This window comes from Hyla sarda, chromosome 6 (genome assembly GCF_029499605.1).
Source record: "Hyla sarda isolate aHylSar1 chromosome 6, aHylSar1.hap1, whole genome shotgun sequence".
Lineage (NCBI taxonomy): Eukaryota > Metazoa > Chordata > Amphibia > Anura > Hylidae > Hyla > Hyla sarda.
The window spans coordinates 156,807,747-156,824,493 of record NC_079194.1 but is presented as its reverse complement, the minus strand read 5'-3'; the positions used below and the strand labels follow the sequence as shown (position 1 = coordinate 156,824,493).

The 16,747-nt window shown below is 41.1% G+C and overlaps 1 protein-coding gene across 1 annotated transcript in view; it reads right to left on the bottom strand.

The window, feature by feature from the left end:
• The window catches only part of ITFG1 (integrin alpha FG-GAP repeat containing 1), a 267,878-nt gene that overhangs the window by 165,959 nt on the left and 85,172 nt on the right, over positions 1 to 16,747 (bottom strand). The window contains exons 7-8 of the mRNA XM_056525641.1: positions 13,216 to 13,277; positions 10,856 to 10,940 (exon numbers count right to left, since the gene is read on the bottom strand). Of these exons, the coding sequence (XP_056381616.1) occupies positions 10,856 to 10,940; positions 13,216 to 13,277 (147 nt within the window). The remainder of the gene's footprint in view (positions 1 to 10,855; positions 10,941 to 13,215; positions 13,278 to 16,747) is intronic.

Sequence of the window (16,747 nt, the reverse complement as noted above, 5' to 3'; positions counted from 1 at the left end):
CAAGCTGTGATACTTGCCAAAGGGGGCAGTACAAGATATTAACTCTGCAGGGTGCCCAAACTTTTGCAGACACCATTTTTTAGTTTTCTGTTATTTTGAAAGAGTACATGATGGAAATAAAATCTAACTTTTGTTGACATATTATAAGAATGTCTAATCTGTAATTTGATAACTTTTGGAGATTTTATGCACATTAATACAAACTTTTGATGCCCACTGTATATGTCCACTTAAAATATAAGATAGTTAATTTAACCCTTAACTACCCCCATTTGTGAGGGTAAGGGTTTTTGTTTAAAGTCCCATGCAAATCTATGGGAAATGTAAGTTCCCGCATAACTTCCGTATAGCTGGAGATATTTCAATAATACCTGGTACACATATTACTTATATGTAAAAAAAAAAAAAAAAAAAAAAAAATAACCATTACCTACACCCTTATATAAAAGATGGGTTTTTATTTCAAGTCCCATGCAAGTATATTGGACTTCCAGTACCTTACTCCAAAAGCTCCGCTCTGCATTTCCTGTTGAATGTGTCAATTCGGCTTGCAATCCACACCCCATCTCACAAAGACACACTCACTGTTTAAGCCCCACACCTTTTATTCTCTACCCTTTTTGTGCATTGGTCTAGCTTGCAAATCACGCCCAGTCCCACAAAAGCCATATCCCCTTCTACCTTCAGATTACAATATCTTCACCACAAATCAGTCCCACCTGAGGACAGGATGTGAGGACAGGACATGAGGTCGGGATATGAGAACGGGATATGAGGATGGGATATTAGGTCGGAATATGAGGACAAGATATGAGGATGGGATATGAGGTCGGGATATGAAGACGGTATCTGAGGACTGGATATGAGGACAGGATAGGAGGATGGGATATGAGGATGGGATAGGAGGATGGGATAGGAGGTCGAGATATGGGGACGGGATATGAGGATGGGTTATGAGGTCGGGATATGAGGACTGGATATGAGGACGGGATATGAGGACGGGATATAAGGATGGGATATGGCAAAAATATATGAGGATGGGATATGAAGTCAAAAGCTTCCTCCTTTGTTGATTTTCCTCCCCAACAAGGATTAGGACAGAAATACCGGGCAACGCCAGGTACTCAACTAGATGGGATATGAGGTCGAGATATGAGGACGGGATATGAGGACGGGATATGAGGTCGACATATGAGGACGGGATATGAGGTCGACATATGAGGACGGGATATGAGGTCGGGATATCGGGACGGGACAGGACATGAGGAAATGACATGGGGTCGGGCTATGAGAACGGGATATGAGGACGGGATATGAGGTTTAGATAGGAGGTCGAGATATGAAGACGGGATATGAGGTTGAGATATGATGACGGGATATGATGACGGGATATGAGGACGGGATAGGAGGACGAGATAGGAGGACGAGATAGGAGGTCGGGATATAAGGTTGGGATATGAGAACGGGATATGAGAACGGGATATGAGGTTGAGATATGAGGACCGGATATTGGTACGGGATATGGGTACGGGATATAACAACAATATATGAGGATTGGATGTGAAGTCAAAAGCTTCCTCCTTTCTTGATTTTCCTTCCCAACAAGGATTAGGAAGGAAAAACCGGGCTACGCCAGGTACTCAGCTAGTAAAATATAAAAGCTTTCTTTTTTGTTCCATAGGTAACCAGCATAGAACTAAATGACCACTCACATAAAGGTCTATATCTTGTGTGTCTGTAATGAATCTTGATGGTACGTGGACACTGATGTGGATGATTAACTGGATACACACAATGCCTTTATTCCAAAGAATAGGCAGTGCTGTAGAGGGGACAATGACCCAGAGGAGCCTCAGATGAAATGAGTCAATATCTACTTACAGGGACAAAGGTTTTAATTCCCGAAGTGCAATTAAAAAGCTGCTTTTGTTAGAATACTTTCAGTACAACATGAGGCCAGGTTTTTATAAGGACATTGCGTCAATGACCCTACTACACCCTTTGTCGTCGTCCCACCACAGTTCTAGGTATTTTATGCCACCCAGTTTATTACCCAGTCCATCCCGGCCGCTTTTGTTAAATGAAATCCATTTAAAAATGTCTTACTGTATACCTGTACTGTTAATGTTTACCTGTACCGGGGAACACTGGGTTATAACCAATAAGGCTGTTGTTGTGGCCCCCATACAGCTTGCTGACTAACTTTCCCAGACTACTTTGTAATGAATGAGCTTGACTTCTACTGCTAAAAGAAAGAAATATATTAAGTGAAAAGAATTGCTGTTCAAGAAAGATGGCTAACAATGCTTGCAATGGTGGCCAGGTTATTATCCAGCAATAGAGAAAACATAAGCAAGGCACAGTTGTACATATGTCTACTTAAAGGAAATAGCTGATGGATAAAATCTTATCCCCTATCCACAGGAGTGCAGTACTCGGATATCGGTGTTTAAATAGATTTGCAGATTAGGCTTTGGAACCCACTGATCAGCCCCTTCACCAGTTAGTCACTCCCCTTTGTATACTGGTCACCTCCTCTGCCCCCGATTGACCACCACTAGGCTGTACTGCAGGTTGAGGGTGAAAAGTACTATGCAGCTAGCACTTACTTCATACACTAAAAACCTGCTGGTAGAGGGTAATAGCGTTCCAACTCTGTTAATCTTTTTTCCAAATATGCCCAAAAGTTAAAATATGCTAATTAGGTGCTTTGGTGCACTGGGGGCGTACTCAGCCCCTTACTGCACTTTTCTGCCTGCCTGGCTTGGCCCTGTGCAGTACCCCTTCATAAATATTCATAGATCTATACAGGTAACATGTAACTCTAGATCTGCTCTGCCTACTCCTGTGACATGATCATGTTAACAGGTCTTAAGCCACATTCTCTTTTATCTGGAGTGCAGCAGCAGATATAGAGCAGGTCCTGATTGGGCAATCACTGAGGAGCAGAAATCTCCACACACAACAGAAGTGACTGCCAGACCAAGACCTGGTTTGTATGTGCTTCATGTCGGAGGTGTAGGACCTGTGATGAAGTCACAATGATGTGACCAGTGGGCAGAGCACAGCAGTGCAGGATAGAAGGGAATGTGGCTGAAGGACCTGTGATCATTTGATAGCAGTGGGCAGAGATGTTCCTTGTATATGGCTGAGCCGGGTAGGCAGAACAGTGTACCAAGGGGCTAAAAAAGCACCAAGCACTTTATTTGCATACATAGATTTTTAGCATAACTTGAAAAAGGCTCCATGTAGGAAAACAAAAAGTAAACAGCATTGGAATCAGTGTCACCTACACTATTACCCTGTACCAGCAGGTGTGGGTGATGCAGGTGAAAGGTTTCCCTTAATAGTTGGTTTCCTATGCAGCTAATGGCCTATGCAGTAGAAACAAGACAGTTAACTCCCTTTGAAGCTTAAAACATATCTATATTGGAAGCATTTAATGCGACTAGATGGTTGACTTCCTAAATGTCAAGTATGTACCAATATGGAAAATATGCAAGAATTGATGGTTGACTCCAGTTTGGACTTATCCAACAAAAACTAGAACATAGTTGATAACTTGACATGGGCCAAATCTACATATACGTTAGAACAATAGATTTTCCACTGAAAATGACTTACACATGTTTGTCTGTTCCTGAAGCATGACTCTATTCCCTATACAACTACAGATTCACCTATACACGGCATATCAGATACAGCTGCAATAGTCTGGAATTCAAAGAACCTCTTTAACATACAACTATAGTTTAGCCCAAACCCTAGATTCATAAGTGTAAAAGGATGGGAATTTCATAATTTAGCTGCAAAATGTCTGCCGCTTGTGATGGCAGCACGTCATTATGAGTGTGTGTAAATAGATAAATATAACAGTCTGTGTGAGTTTTCTAAGCGTCTTGAGTCGCGTCTGATAAATATTCAGCACTTAATATCAGCACCTGTGGGCTTTATAATTACTTATAAGGTTTTTCCAGTGCGTGAATAAGGATTTGGAGTGTCGCATGGTGCATACAGATGAATATAATTGGGAATGTTATTAAAGGCCCGATGTGAATATATTCATATTTTACCATATAAATTGTGGGTTTAGCTGACATCTCTACATTACATTTTTCCAGTATTATCTCTCTGCTTTGTACGCAATGCTTTTCCTATTTATCGTTTGGGTTAGTACGTTTTTGTTCCTCCCCCCAGGAATTAACTTGCCAATCATCAAATAGTGATAAAGACTACAAAAGGTATTGAGAGCCTTGCAACCTCTGGCTCTACAGCAACTGTATCACTACAACTACTAGCATAACCTGGATCAAATAATATTTATTGAATGACAAACGAATGAAAGAAGCTACACATAGGCCCTGATTTACTAAGAGTGGAGTGTTGGTTTCTTTGTGGGTTTTAATTCCCTACAATTTTTTTTTCGACGGTATTTACGAAGCTTTCCCTACATTTTTTTTTTTTTTTTTTTTTTCACATGCTCTGATCTGTCGGGTTTTCCTCAGCTCAAATCCACTACATTTTCTGTGGAAACCTTAGTAAATATGTTGGGTTTTTGTAAAAATGTCGTGAACACACCGCTTTCTGTGGCCACACCCCCTTTTCAAGACGACCATGCCCCTTTTTGGGTTGTTTGTCGGGTTTTTCTCAATTTTGAGGCAAATTCTGGCACAGACAGAATATCTGTCGCAATGCGCCAGAATTTGGCGCATAACCCGACAAAAAATGTCGAGTTTGTAATAGTAAATGAGAGCCATAATATTTAGTCTCTCTCTTTCTCTCTCTTTTCTTAAGCTGACCACTCAAATTAGCATATTCTCCTCAAAAAAGTATACAAAATTGTCTAATGAAATAAGAAAGCATGTACAGCACACAAATAAACTGAATTACTAATCCTAGCATGGATCTGTTTTCATTCTGGGTCCCCAGCATGGCTTCCCATCTCATTCCTGGTTCCCAGAATGGATCTTTATCTCATTTTGGCCTCCTATCCAATGATGCTTGCTGGTGCTGTAAATGCTCCTTCTTTTACTTTAGCAGCTCCATTGATGTGGCACAAAATGGACAACATGTCTCTTCCTCCTTCTTGCTATACCTCAGTGATACAGTGCAGTAGAGATCTTCTTCTAGATGAATCAGAATGAATCTAAGACCAATGCATAGTCTTTTCAAAAGGGTTTCAGATAAAAATGGGGTTCAGATGGGTGGTCTGCTTATAAATGGGCAGCTACCATGGATTATAAAAGAAAATAAAATCAGCCACAAACTGAATGGTCTTCTCTGAAACCTTTACTGTATAACAAAATGCATGCAGTTTTCAGAAAAGGGAAACAGGTTAGGTATTTTATTTAGGCTAGGTTCACATCAGTGTTGTGGAGCTCCGATAGGGAGCTCGGTTACAACTGCTGATAGAGGGACTGGAAAGAGATTTTGACAGAGAACATCACTGGAAATTAACAGGTCCCATTCACTTTGAAGGGGGTCCATCAGGGTTCTGTTAGATGCGTGTTATTTTTCATTATTTTAGCAGAGAAAAAAGACTGACATACCGTACTTTATTTTTTTTCTCCACTAAAGTCCCATCATTATAACAGAATCAGCTAACGGATCTTCAATTGCTGAAGGGAACATGGCCTAAGGTTCTGGAACTTCCTTCCTACATGTGAAAGTTTTTCCCAGCTGCACAAATCACTAACTAAAATCACACTGAAAGCTCAGAAAAAATGCAAAATAACGTATGACCCAACAGTCACACAATGGAACAGAAAAAAAAACTATATGTATAGTGCAGCTCTGCCAACCATATTTTCTCTGCAACCCTCATCCCTGATACATATGCTACTGAGATGCTGGAGCCAAAAAGTGCTGAAAACAGGGAACAATTCTTCCACGCAGCAACAATGACACTAACATAAGACAAGACACAGGAAAAACAGTAAGGCCGAGAGACAAGCAACACCACTGATTCCACTTTACATTTTCAATGTGCCCGAGTGTTAGGGGTGATGAGAAGCAGTGAAATCAGATGACGGGGCTGATATGGAAGACATTGATTTTTCGTTTTGCCTCATTCCAGGAGACAGATGAAGAAGAAGTTTATCATTTGCTGCAATAAAGTGCAGGGTATGCTTAATAACAACCACCATCTATCAGCCAGGAAGACCGCCGTTATACTTGTCAAAGTTCAAATTAAAATATAAGAAAGCCACCAACCACTCTAGGATTCTTAGGGCGGGTTCATACTGATTTTTGTCTCTGTTTCCCTATTTCTTTTCAATTGTAAAATACATATGTTAAATGGAAACAAACGTAGTGTGAATCCACTTACTTATAAGTCATCAGCTTTAGTAACAACTAAAGAGCAGCAATACAGAAAAAAAGAAAATTAAATAGTTACAGTAGAAGCATCTGAGCAGCGGAGAGTGTAATAAGCACTTAGAAGATATGATCACTATTCTAAAGCTTATACATTAGTATAAGCCAAGAATTAATCAATATTGCAAATACACTGCATTACATATCTTGTACTGCTTTTGAATTACATCCTGTATTATACTCCAGAGCTACACTCACTATTCTGCTGGTGAAGTCACTGTGTACATACATTACTTACCCTGTATTGATCTTTAATGACATCCTGAATTATACTCTAAAGGGTGTACTCATCCTGTTGGTAGAGTCACTATGTAAATGCTAATGAGTGAAGCCTAGCCCACACACAGGAAAGGATCCTGCTCTTCTATGTATCTACATACACCCTAAGAAGCAGCAGTAGCGGCAGCAGCATGGAGGTAATTATAGAACAGTGTTCGGTATGGGACTGTGGAAGAAAGGGTGGCTCTATATGCTGACGACATGTTGTTGTTTTTGGGAGACACAGCTCACTCACTGGCCCCGGTGATGTCCCTCATTACAGAATTTGGGTCGTATTCAGGTTTACTCATTAACTGGGACAAGTCGGTCCTGTTACCTCTGGACCCTTTACCAGAGGTGCCTCAGATAACGATTTCTAAGATACAAATAGTCTCTAGCTTTAAATATTTAGGTATTCACATTACTCCCTCCTTACATGATTTTGTTCCTCGCAATCTACTCCCCATTCTAGATAAAAGCTCCCAAAAAGTGTCCGTATGGTGTAAGCTCCCACTATCGGTAGTTGGACGTACTAATCTAGTCAAAATGGTTCTTATGCCGCAACTGTTATACATATTGCAGAATTCCCCGGTGTGGATAGAGATGGCTCACTTTCAGAGAATTCAGAGACTATTCAGGTTACTGGTTTGGGGGGGTGGGACCGCTAGGATTAAATTGGAAACATTACAGCGGGGTAAAGCTTCAGGGGGGCTTGCATTACCGAATCCATGGTTGTATTATCTCGCGTCGCAGTTGCATCAGGTGAGGGGATGGGCAGCTCGCTCCACATTGGGACCTACTGGTCGATTGTTTATGGTCAAACATGGGGGTAGGATACCGTTGCACATTTTGGAGATTGGGGCCCTTACCAGACCTCCTGACTCCTCTCCTACGACTCGCCTACTGTGTAAGCTCTGGGGCCACGCGAGAAAACTCTTGGGTATTACCAATTATTTTAAATTTACTCCGCTGTGGCATAACCCTGGCTTGCCGGTCTTTAAATCCTATGCTGATGCCGAGTTTTGGGAGAGGAGGGGACTTTGTGAGTTGGGTCAGTTAGCTGATCAGGGGGTTGTTTGGTCATTTGAAGACATACGGGAGGAGTTTGCCCTACCGCGCTCCTCATTTTATCGTTATTTACAGATCCACCATGCCTATGAATCGCAGAATCGGGTGAGGGAATTACGGGTACAGTCTAATAGGGTTCTGGAAACTACTGTGACTAAACGTGATTCTGCTTGCGTAATTTCTTGGCTTTATGGGGAATTACTTGGCTTCCATCATGAGGGTTTCCCTTTGACGGTTCGGTCTAAGTGGGAGAGGGACCTTGGGATCCAGACTGATGAGGAATGGAGTACTGTGCTGGCACTTACCCCTTCTTTGTCTCTATCGGAATCTAATAGGCTGTCTCAACTGTTCTTTATTCATAGGGTATATAAGACTCCCTCCTTTCTTCATATGATAGGGGTTAGGTCTGACTCGGCCTGTCCGAGATGTGGTGAGCTAGAGGCTCACCTGGTACACATGATGTGGACGTGCCCTTGTTTGCTGACTTACTGGACTGAGGTGCTGCAGCTCATTAGAACAGTGTATGGGGTGACCATTAATAGAACTCCCAAGGAATGCCTACTTGGACCTATAGGTTGTGGTCGGGAGCCCTCCCTGGCAGAGGTTGGGATCCTGAGAATCTTGTATCAAGCCAGGAAGTTGATCGCACAGTTTTGGATCAGATCCTCTCCTCCGGGAGTGGCTGATCTCATTGCAAGAGTAGCTCACATAGTGAAACTTGAAAAGGGGATCTATACTAAGCGCAAAGTGGAGAGGAAGTTTGATGGTCCCTGGGGTCCCTGTGTGCAAAGCTTTGATCCCCCTGCAGAAGTATCTTAGCTTGGGATGGGTCCTCTAATATGTGGTTCTGAATGGAAGGGCTGACAAGAGAGCTAAGGTTGGAGTGCCCTGATGTGCTGCGTCTCCCTACCTGATGTGTATGAGAATGGCTGTGTGGGGGATTTAGTGGAATGTGATTGCGAACACTAATGTCCATGACTTCGGGGGTCTAAGTGTTTCTATCCTTTTCCTTTCCCCTTTTTTCTTTCGTTTTAATTTGTTCTTTTTTACTCAAACTTGTGTTTGGTGGGGATTTGCTGAAACTGGTTTATAGTTTCTGACTTATGTACGCTGAGGGTAGTGGGACATTGATGGGGTGGGGCTGAGACGGAATGGTTCTATGTGTGTAGGGGGGGGGGTTGTTGGGGACTGTATGTTATTGTTAACATGTGTTTACAAAAAAACTTAATAAAAATTATCTGATTTAAAAAAAAATTATAGAACAGTGGATCAAGCCATGGGGGAGATCTAAGTTTTTGCGCAGGCTCTTTTCAGCAGTAGGTTCTGGCTCTTTGAAATCACTCCAAAACCCATGTCACTGCTTGCCCCTCCCCTCTTCATAACTTGTATAGGCATCAGGTATATTGTACAGTTTCTTACATTAGCTTGTACTATTGGATTAATGCACGGCTTGTAAAATATTCACTCCCTATTTAAACAATAACAGATTATCACTGTAAGTTCCAGCAGCAGGAGCCCCAGGTGATCAATAGTATGAGGTGCCAGTGGAGAAAACAGGGATACTTCACATAAACATGTAAGTTTTTTTTTTTATTCCTTCAAGAATAAGAGCTTCTAGAATGGAGAGACCTTTAATTTACTTGGGGGGGGGGGGGGGGGGAGAGATTTATCATTGTTGTCGTTTGAAAATGTGTTTTAAAATCATTTATTTTTGCTTTGGTTTTGTTTACGTGCAACATATTTATCATACTATCGCAGGGGGGGGGTTTGAAAAATTTGGCGCATGTAAGCAAAAAACATCACGTCACAACACCATTTTGTATGATTCCTCCTCTTCTCTGCGACTTTTCTGCTCATTAAGTCACTGTAGCGCCAAAAATTTGCAACTTTTTAAAAGTTCTCTCCAAAGGCAATTTTGTAGGGCAGGTCTGGGTTGGTATGGATTTGCAGTGCTTTGGAGGGATTTATGACGTTCTGAGCGACATTCGCACTTGATAAATTTGTAACTACTGCAAAGTGAAAACTGAAATTGACTTCTGAAAAGGTCGTTTGCTGTTTTTTTGCGTACTGAGAAAGGCGCAAAAAAGTGCTTAGGCGCACATGCGACATTTCATGCGCCTAGTGTAGTGCAAAAAAAAAGAAGCTCTATATGGAGTTATAACCCAACATCCCTCCCACCCACCCCACCCTGACAAATCCTGTTTGTCCTTTTGTTTCAGTTCTACTTGAATACATGATCAGAGCAAAAAGCAGGCAGCACGGTGGCTCAGTGGTTAGGATTGTTGCCTTGCAACAATCCCATCAAGGATAATGGGAAAGATTTATGAAAAAAAATCTGTGTAGAGGAAGAGAGGAGCAGTTGCCCATAGCAGCCAATCAGATTGCTTTTAATTTTTCACAGACCGCATTAAAAATGAAAGAAATTATCTGATTGGTTGCTATAGGCAACTGCATATCCACCGTATATACTCGAGTATAAGCCGAGTTTTTCAGCACGATTTTTCGTGCTGAACACACCCCCCTCGGCTTATACTCGAGTGAACTCTCCGCCCTCAGTGGTCTTCAACCTGAGGACCTCCAGATGTTTCAAAACTACAACTCCCCGCAAGCCTGGGCAGCCATCGTCTGTAGGGGGGGTGTGGGCTGATGACAAGGGGATGATGAAGGGGGGGTGTGGGATGATGACAAGGGGATGATGAAGGGGGGGTGTGGGATAATGACAAGGGGATGATGACAGGCGGTGATGATGAAGGGGGGATGATGACAGGGTGATGATGATGAGGGTGTTAATGACAGGGGTCTGGATGAGGACAGGGGGGATGATGTATTTCCCACCCTAGGCTTATACTCAAGTCAATAACTTTTCCTGGGATTTTGGGGTGAAATTAGGGGCCTCGGCTTATATTCGGGTCGGCTTATACTCGAGTATATATGGTATTCCAATGCACAGGTTTTGATAAATCTCCCCAAATATCTGGAGTTTGTATATTCTGCTCGTGTTTGCATGGGTTTCTTCTGAGTACGTTGTTTCCCTCCCACACTCCAAAACATGCTGGTGAATTTCGATTGCGAGCCCCAATTGGGACAGTAAGTGTCGGCTCTGCGGAATCTGTGTGCGCTATATAAATAAATATTATCATCAAGATTTTCTTACCAAAATCAGCAAAAAGAGACTGTCCAATGATTTTGGCATCCTTCGGCTTTGAGGCGGTGGATGTGGCTCCTGAGAAATTTCCACCCTTATAAAAGAAGATATAACAAGATGTTAAAAAAGTGGAAGAAGACCAACAATGTCATTCTTAAGGTGCTTGAGTCCTCCACTCATCTCTTGTAACCCTTCACCCTTTACTGTATCCCCCTCAGACCCTGAACATTTGTATTTTGTCAAATTGGTCTAAACAGAATTGATGGGTAATAGGATTGATCTCTCAAATTTAAAAACTCTCCTGGATGAGGTATGTGTTGATGGCAGCACTGATCACCCCAAGACATCTCATGTCAGCTTAGAGCCCAGACTACACACTGGCAGCACCGAATCTGCATCAAGGTATCAGGGTGCAAATACTATATGCAGAAAGCAGAAATGTTATCATCTTTGCCCTCTATGGTATACTCCATGCCTATATACCCTTTTACCGGTCAGCAGCTGTTCCCTGCGAGGCTCCTTGGGGAAGAAAAACAATTCTTTGATGGGAGATTAAGCATCTTGCAGCAATAAAAGGGTTATGCAATCAGGCTCACTTGAGTTTTACACATCTCAATATGTTCCTTGCACCTCGGCCTGATTAATGCTCATGCAATCAGGAGAATTCTCTGGTGGCAACGTGGAGCAGAGGACTAGGGCTTATTTAAAACATGAAGTGGAGCTTAAAAGAAAAAAAAAAAAAAAAAGAGGCACCAAACCTTTAAAAAGAAGGAAATGTATGCAGCCTTAAGGTGCATCCCGTGGAAGTGCTGCCTGTTCCCAGATCAGAGTGCTGGCAGATGCAGCAAGCAGAGCTCCCTGAACAGCTGATGCCGCAGCGGGGCCCCAGTTAACAGGAACATTAGGGCAGACTGATTACCTAATTGTCAGTCTTAGAAACCTACACAGGCAGAATGGATGGGGATGATTTACGATCTCGCCTCTGAACCCAAGAAAAGTAAAACTGGTCCAAAAAGACAAAATGTAATAACGCAGTAATTACAACAAATGGAACATTGTGATATTAGATTTCTTGCATTACTAAAAGCTTAACAAGAAAGATGTTTTGTAGCAATTTTCATAAAGTATATTAAATGACATACACAAGAAATTCATGTCAGAGATAAGAATTGTGATAAATGATGTTCTGCTGCAGAACTCTGGGGTGTGCTTATGAAGTTCTGCAGCAGCTAAGGTATTTATCAAGGGGAACCTGTCAGCTAAGAGATGAAGACACTGTTGGCTAGCTGATCAGGAAAAGCAAATAACTTTTCCTGGAGCGGATTGTGGGTGTGAAACTTCAAACACTGCCTTCTTGTTTCTCAGCCAAGTGTCAGGAAGGATATCAAAGGTTCTCAACTGCTGCAGCCCTTCACAATCCTTAGCTCACAATCATCTCTTTTTCACTTTGACTGACATACAGGACTCTGTACATAAGTCAAAGAGGAGCAACTGGGAAGTGGAGGAGGCATTCCAGGCTGTGGCACTTGAGGAGCTTGACCCTGTCTTTTTGTCTGAGAAATACAGGGCAATTTTACGAGTGAAAAGGTGTAGTTTGAATAACCCCTTAAGGACTAAGCCAATTTTCGTTGTTGCCCTTTAGTTTTTTCTTTCTCGCCTTTTAATAGCCCCAACTCTTATTTTTCCATCTACAGACCCATGTAAGGGCTTGTTTTTTTGCAAGACCAATTGTACTTTGTAATGTCTTCATTCATTTTTCCATAACATATGCTTTAAAATGGAAAAAATATATATTTGTGAGGTGAATTTGAGAAAAAACAAACAAATTTGGGTGATTTCTTTTTTACGCCATTCACCGTGTCCTTGTTGGTCCCCTTAGGGGACTTTTAGGAGGAATTATTAAATTCCTTAAACAGATCAATGCAGTTCCATAGAACTCCATTGATCTGTGCTCATTTGGTAGATCCTGCTCCAGGCAAGCTCAATCAAGTGCAGATCCATGACAGCCATGGAAGGAGAGGTAAGCCCTCTGGCTACCTCTGCAGTGGATGGCCCCTCCCCGTGATCGAATAGAGCTCAAATATTCAAATAGCAGCAAATAGAGCTCACATATTCCCTTTAAGAGGTTCTGCAGTGGATGAATGTATAATGAGTATCTACAATAATTAGGGTGTGTATTCTAAGGATATGTAACAGGTAAATATTATTAGCATATGAGGTGTGGAGTAGGAGGGTCCTGCGGCAGCTGAGATGTATTTTATGACATTTTTCTGTATTTGAGGTGTGTAGTGATGTTCTTAAGCAGATAATGTGTAGATTATACATTTCACTACCCTTGGGGTACAATCTGTCCATTTCACTTTTCTTACCTGATTTTCCCAAGTCTCAAACTGAACACTTTTATCATCTGCTATAGTTGTAAGAAAAAGATCTGGAGGAAAAAGAAAACATTAAAAGGTTAAAAACAAGTAGTGGTTAAAGTGTACACAACCACATTTAGTGCACCAACAGCCGTCTGGGACTTGTAGTACTACAGTCTGGCACCCAAGCTGTCTACAGACAAAAACGCTAAGAGGGCATGTTTTTACTTTATTACTAAGAAGGAAAGGGGATAATAAGGATGTACTTCAGACAATAATGGAAATGAATGGCCACAAAAATGATCAAGCAATCGTTCATACAGTTTTTCACTCGTCAATTTTGGCTTTCTTTTCAATGTGCACTGATCAACTTGTATATAGTCGATCAATGCTTGTGAAGGCAAAAATATACATGTTATAGGACTCCAAGTGCCAATTTCTACTAAAAATTCTGCCATACCACTCATGAAGTTTAAAACAGCTATAGGGTGTATTCACACATAAACAGGACCTGCTGCTAAGTTGCATAAGCTGCAATTGTGGATCTGTGTGTGTAGTTGAACACAACCATAGGCTTCTTGTATGGAATAGAGGACAGACGACAACAAAATTTATAGGCTAGGATCATCAGAGCAACAATGACATCAGTAAGCGGCAGAAAATCTGTATCAAGAAAAAGCCCTTGAAGGATGTTAAATATATTATTTGGCTCAGAAAAACAGAGAAATCTCGATAGTTTACAGCAAGATGAGCTGCTTTTTACAGCAAGACTGGGTGCCCGCAGATGATGAGGGTCAGACCATCTTTGTCATAGAATTCAATATATCAAAGGGAACGTTTTATTAAATGTACAAAAAAGTTAACTCAGCGTTACCACCTGACATTTGAAAATGTCAAGCAGAAGCTTATTGGTAACCAGACCAGCTCCATGCAATGCAGACGCTTCTCAGCCGCGAGCTGTTCATACACTGTACAATCAATATTTATAGAAGCTACATACAGTATATAAGAACAGACTGAACATCTGCATAGTTATTTAGACATCATTTGGGATTGGGCATTATTAATGGTGCAGATGTGCTGTTCATGTGCATGGCAACGCTGGATGACTGAGCTTATGTATAACAAAGTCACAATAAAGAGTTAGGGTCTATTCACACATACAGTATCCTGCGCAGATTTGATGCACAGAATTAGAAGCTGTGTTCAGTCATTTAGTTTATATTGAAATCTGCAGCAGAAAATCCTGCACATCATCTGTGCAGAATACTGTACGTGTAAATATACCATCAAGGAATGTTTTACTAGGTAGATATGCCATTCAGAAGCCTGGAAAAGCAAGATGACAACCTCTATGAGCTGTATCAGAGGTCATTTTGGTTGTCAATCTGCTTTCTCTGGTGTTGAATAAAATATATGCAGGCAGGTCAGCATTCTAACTCTACTCCTATTCATTAACAATAAACAAGTAACTTCCCCTACACATGGATGGCTGGAACCAAAATAGATCATGTTTTGAATCAGTGGGGGTCCCTGCAGTAGAACCCTTTAACTTAGTCATAAGAAATGCAAAGAAATAGACAATATAACACAATCATTGGCTATCAATAAAATCTACTTCACAGTACAGACAAGATTTTGTTTAGAACATAAGTGGAATTTAATTAAAACAGAAAGTAAATGAATTAGAAGAAGGTGTCGCTACACGATAGGAGGCACTCCGCGCCTTACACTCTCCATTAACATAATGGAAACATAATAGCAATTTGACTTAACATACACAACATAAATGAAAGTATCCAGGATGATAAGTGGCTCGGCGTGAATTTTAATGCTGCTTTAATCCTGCACAATGTTTAATAAGAGCAAGTGAAAATCAGGATTAAGGAAATGGTGTTTAAAGGCTTCAGAAAGCAGAACATTAATGAGAATTCTGCATGGAGCGTGGCGATTAAGGCGCATATCTCCCCATCAAAGTGTAAATTATCATCTAAAATATATTATGGGAGGGGTCAGAGGGAACAGTCTGTTACATTATGTCATCCTTCTGTTCCTTCTACATATAAATCTTATCTATGCTTCCCTCCACTTAAGAACAACTCCACTCCCATTCATCTATTGCATCTTCTTCCAGATTTTGAGGTGATGTGTGGTCAGTAAATAAATAAATAGAGGGTAGAGTTGCCCTTTAAGTGAAACACGGTTTTTGTACAATAGGAGTATGGGTGTACTACTATATGCTATCAGTTGAGGGGTCAGAGAAAGGTGGTTGACAAGTCATGAAGGAAATGAAAGCCATTTTGGATATTAAGTTTCCAGAATCCTGTATGCATTTATGGCAGAAATATTGAACTGTGGGAAGTATAGCTACAATGTAAAGCAGACTAATATTCAAGAGATTGGGAAAGCCAGTTGCCAAACAATGTAGGAGCTCAGGTTAACACTTTGTTTACCATACAAAACTCATACAAGTATGTAAGCTATATCACTGTATACCAAGAGAACATTTATATTAAGGATCTAGCTTTTCTAGATTCCAGAATGGCAGTTATATAGTACAGAATCTTTGCTTCTGTACTACTAAATTATTAGCAGATCTGCCCTTCTAATCTGTGCAATGAGTAAACCAATGAGTTACTCTTTTGCCACACCTGTCCATGGGTTGTGTCTGGTATTGCAGCTGGCACTAGAGTAAACAGAGCTGATTGGTAACACCATACAAAACCAGAGGACAGGTGTGGTGCTGTTTTGTGGTGCTGCATAGCTTCAAAACAGCACCACACCTGTCCACTGGTTTTGTATGGCGTTGACGCACCAGCACCTAAAACTGGCAATACGCCAAGTTAAACGTGGTTTACAATGTGCCACAATATGCAAAAAAAAAAATAAGTTTTTTTTTTTTAAATGTTGGTATTACTGAAGAAGGTTCCTATGGTGGAACCGAAACGCGTCTAATACTACAGTATTAAAGCATCATATATTTGTTTGAACTAAGCAATTCATCTGTACTTATCGGATGTTCCCCCGTGGTGCGCTCAACTAGCATGAGGACGCCAGTAATCCTACTGATTCCAGACCTTACCTCATTCAGTGACTCCTGTACCCAGCAGGGTCTCTCCGTTCATCTGCAGATATCCCCTCCAACAACCAGGTCTGCACATCCTATCAGGAGCTATCCCAAGTAAGCTGAGGGCAAGAACCAGGAGGCCTGTACGCTCAGATCTAGTGAACAGTACTGAGTACCACATATTCATTTTTACTATTTGCAGCTGGCTGCACTTTCTAATAGTTAACTTTTACCATTTACAGTACAATGAAATTGTCTCCTGCTCTGGATTCTTATGACCTGATTCATTAGATGCGTGCTTACTAACAATCAAATACTGCAGTTTTACCAATAATCCAATCTTTCTATGAACTAATCTATTTTAATGCAAGCCTATTCATAATCTTGCTATCATATATATTCATATATATTTATTTTATTTCTTGTTTTGTACTACATTTTCAGTTTTATCCACCATTGTTGCCACACCAACAA